The 4,584-nt window shown below is 45.2% G+C and overlaps 1 protein-coding gene across 1 annotated transcript; it reads right to left on the bottom strand.

The window, feature by feature from the left end:
* Positions 1-178: 178 nt before the first annotated feature.
* Positions 179-948, bottom strand: LACBIDRAFT_315219 (uncharacterized protein; the record flags this gene model as incomplete). The annotated part of the gene is made up of 6 exons (XM_001889554.1): positions 179-244; positions 293-356; positions 409-439; positions 492-642; positions 694-749; positions 813-948. 6 exons carry the CDS (start codon positions 946-948, stop codon positions 179-181), a joined length of 504 nt encoding a protein of 167 aa, XP_001889589.1.
* Positions 949-4,584: the final 3,636 nt, after the last annotated feature.

Below are 4,584 nucleotides of genomic sequence, written 5' to 3' on the forward strand. Positions count from 1 at the left end.
GATCAAGGTCCCCCATAACCAAAGATTTTGATGGAAAGGTTGAGCACTTTAAGCATCTCGCAGATATGGCAAAAGAGAACGTATCTCAGCTGAAAGGTCTAAAGTATGCTGCCATCGGCTTAATAACCTTTCAGATTGAGCGTACTATTATCAAATCTATGAAGCGTTTGCCGTAAAGTTATGAACCACGTACAGCTGCTCCACGGGCACTGACAATCGCAGCCGCTAATTGCATAAACGCCACCTAGAAAAAGTTCAATGCATGTAAAACAAACCAGGGAAGGCCGTTAACCAAACACATTACGCTTGAAATAATTCGATAGATTTTGAACCCTCTTTTCAGGGTCCATATTCGCCTATAAGGATGTTGGAGGTTATGCGCGAAAACGAGGTTTTATGAGGACTCACCAGGCAAAAAAAAACTGAACAATGCAAGCTTCTATTAATGGCGAAGTCAGTACGTTGAAGCATCGGTTGAGTGGAAGACTCGCCTATCCCAGTGAGTGGTACGGTAAGGACGGGAAACACGGAAGGGCCAGTGAAAATTGTTGGGTTTCCCCATGCAACTATTAAGCTTTGCCAAGCACCCGCAGTCACAGCCATCGACCGCACCAGGCTGATCAACGGCGAGGCATATCCAAACTAATATTTGGTACATGAAGGCGAGACAACAAAAATCGCGATGATGCGCACCGCTACTTTGATGAATTTCAAGTCCCCATTCAAATGATCGGCGCAGAAGAAATCGTCTGAAAATCCGCAAGAGATGAGGATGAGTGGTACGGTTAAGAAATAGAGTGAAGTAAACACACAACATTGCACCAATAATGACCCCGACAAAAACCAAGTGATGATAATACCGACAAGCTGGACGCAACTGTAAGCTTCTGCGTTAAAAATTTCACTCCCAATGACGAACGGCAGGTGCGGTACTAGTGTGTTCGACATAAACGTATGCGTACGATTCCATAATCCAAATGGTCATATTACCAGATAGCAGGAGGCAAACAGGAATTCATTTTGCCATCGTCATCGCAGGCTAAAAATTTTGATACAAACAAAGGGGACCGTGGATTGGTTACCATCTGCTGATTTAATGCGAATAAGATTTTTGTCTCGAGTCCACTGTCGGTCGGGAATGTATATACTTGAAGCACAAGTTGGGCAAAAGCGTGTCCGAAATGCGTGGAGACGTGTAGAGAGCAGTGGCAATCAGAATTTCGAGCATGGACAGTCACCTGAACTTTGAAAAGATATTGTCAAACGCAGCTTCAGCCTTCGCCGGGTGTGTGAATTCAACTTACTCCTTCATTCACGTTGCATTCGCATCTGCACAATTGAACACGCCAAGAACTTGCCGAGACCAGGACGCCAACTGAACGTGTCGATTTTTACCTCTTATCCAATAGACCCAGCATCGCAACGAAAGGGCATGAAGTTGGCATGAAGACTGAAATTTACTGAAAGGTTAGATGCACTACCTTGCCTTTCAGATTCTTCTTACCCGCGCCCAGGTGTTCCGATTTGCGGCGACTGGCGACGATGGCGAGGTGGCGGGGAGACCTATGCGATAACGTTAACGTGGGGTGTACGTTGTTGGACGAAGCCAAAGATGTATAGATTAGATTAGATATAAAGTAAGATATCTCCGGTGGCAGTGCGTGGCACCGTATTGGCGGTAAATTCTTTCTCTTTCCTTTTCAATGTAGATATTTGACGCTAATTTTGGACCTAGTTCGTGCGCGCCATGGAGGTTTTGTTTCAAACCGTGAGCAGAGTTCCGCTCTTTTTCTCCACATCAACTCCACATCGTCCTCATTGTCCTTTCTTTATCCATTTCTTTCTTGCCATTCTCCAGGGTTGCGTCACCATTCCAAACTCTATCAGTTGATCTGCCTTGAACTCCTTGATGGTCATATCCACCCTCAACCCGCGTTTCACATCTCGTCCTTCCTGATCGTCACCCGCTTATTCTAATCCTCCACAACGTGTTCTCGCACCCATCAACGCTTGTGTTTTTCGCCGTTGCTCTCACAAAACTATGGAACGGAGCCCGCGTGGTAAGTCATCCTGAATAAATGCTTCTGTGACAAGATTAACGAACGTTCCCTCGATGCCGTAGGGCCTCATCAAGCAAAATGAGATCTCTAGACTGCGACTTTGAGGAGGCGCGCAAGATTGTCTACTGGAAGTCGGTCTTGGGCCGACTAGTTATAACCGCATCGTCCTCGTCCACATCCGTTACGTCTCCGCGTGGTCGTTATTGAGGTCGTTAGCCAGCAGACGTTGTTTGCGGTAGGACCGATCTATGCAGTGACAGATTGGATCCTGAGGTAACTTGCACTTTCCCTGTCTATAGTTTGACGATTGCTTACCAATGTTTCAGCACATCCTCAATCGACACCACTCTTCAACATAACTCATGACATCCGAGTCGCTGCTCATTCTTTGCTTCCCATCGTTCGGGGCGTCTTATCGTATCCACGTAGTTTGGACCTGTGGTCAAGGGGATGGGCGTCGGGGGATGATTCAGGAGGTCGGAAGCTGCAATCACTGATCTTCGCCGATCTCTCCCAGACTTCAGCCCCCGCTTCCTCTCTTCTCCTTACTCACCGCCTCCATCTCTCACTTCGACCAGCTATCATGCGGCTTTCGTCGTAGCATTGTATTTACCACCTCGTCATCGTAGCGATGCGAGGTCATAGTTCCTGATTGTGGGGGAAATTCGTTGACGCCACATGCAATGGGGAAGCTGGTCGAGGTAAGCGAGTTTTGAATTGTGCACGCAGTTGGACAGATAAGGTCGAACTCGCTTTTTCTATCTCTAGACAAGCCCGTTGGCTAGGGTATTCAGACCAATTTCTCATGTCTTATTGAGACACAACCGTCGACCAGTGAGATCGCTTGGTGTTGTCATAACACAATCATAACAACTTGAATATAATATACATTCCGGTTGATCGACGTTACGGTGAGAAAATCAATCAGTAGGCAGAAGATCCTCGCTAATGAATAAAGTAGGGAACCACATACAAAAACCAAACAAGTCTCGTAATTTACGGAGTGCACCCATGACACGCTCTACAGCCTCCTCTGACCGAGAAATCCCCGGCCTCGCGCGTTCAAGTCACCATGCTCAAGCCATAAGCACGTTCACATTTGAAATTGATCGCCTAGAAAAAGGGGCTACAAGCATGCGCCAATGTGTGAGTCCCTCAAGCGAGGAAACGCACTTTCAAGATTATGACTAACCTATCCGTAACTCGGATCTAATTGGTAACAGAAACCGCGGGGAAGCCCGTAAAAATTGTAAGAGACGCTGAAACCCTTGAGCATTGATCCAGTGTATGCCACCCCAGGGGAAAATCATTGCGGACTACGCTCTTACGAAATTCCGAATGAGGGTGCGCGGAAGTTGATTGTAAAATATTCTTCCGCTGCTTTCTGATTTCCTTTCGTTCTATCAATTGCGTTTCTCAATTGTTAAATTTTGTGGGCGCGGTGGTATTAGGCTTTCTGGGGATATGTTACCTTTACACCGTTTGTCGATTCATCATTGTGACCCAGAAGCAGAAATTATTTGACGGGGACATTCTGTACTCACAAGGGGCAAAGAGCTTTCGTCGCCAGGTAAAGAGGCACTAAACAGTAAATAACTATGTTAAATTGTTTATTCCACATTTGCAGCAAAAATGAGCAGTTAAATAAGGTTAAAATTTTCTTGCTTATAATTTTTGCAAAAATGAGTGATAAAAATAAAATGTTGTTTCTGGGGTAGGAAGATAAAGGTTAACACTGTTTTGCCACAGCAAAAATGATGAGGCAACGATTTAATGTCATTGAAAGCTCGTTCTGACACGCGGGAACAGGAACAAAGAGTTTACATATTTGCCAAGCAACGAGGTGATCTGGCCTGTGTAGGAATGTCTAATTCCCTGGCAATTAGTTAAATTCTTTGTTCCAATTCCTCATGTCAGGAACGGGCTTTCAATGACATAAACTTGTCACCTCATCTTTGTTGCTGCAGCAAAACAGGGTTGATCTTTATTATGCTACTCTGGCAACAACATTTTCTTTTTATCAACCATTCTTGCAAAGATAATGAGCAAGAAAAAATCTCACTGGGCGTGACGAGTGTTCAGCACCGGTCAGTCAAAAGTCTCTAATTTCAGACGCGCTTTGGTCGTAAATACCAGTTGGAACAGTACATAATGTTAATACAGGGCTCTTGGGGGCAGTGATACTTTGAATATTAATTATATGCTAACCGCCCTGGTAGAGAGCGAGGGTAAATATAATTAAAAATCCGGGCACGCTAGCACTGCGAATTTGCCGATTGGCACGTAGCTCTCCACATGTCGCCTTATGTTATCACACTGCTGCCACAACAAAAACAACACTCTGCTTTTCCACTGAATTACATTTGGTAAGTAACTGACTCCAATCTATTCTGCAGGGAAGTCAAGAAGCGGGCCTGATAGGCTATAGCTCTCCTGAAACATATGAATTCGTAGATCAGTTCCCACGACGTATTTGAAGAATATAAACACAAACAGGTTCAAGCAGCGCATGGTGGATCCAGAT

This window comes from Laccaria bicolor, genomic scaffold, assembly GCF_000143565.1.
Source record: "Laccaria bicolor S238N-H82 LACBIscaffold_69 genomic scaffold, whole genome shotgun sequence".
NCBI classification, from domain to species: Eukaryota; Fungi; Basidiomycota; class Agaricomycetes; order Agaricales; family Hydnangiaceae; genus Laccaria; species Laccaria bicolor.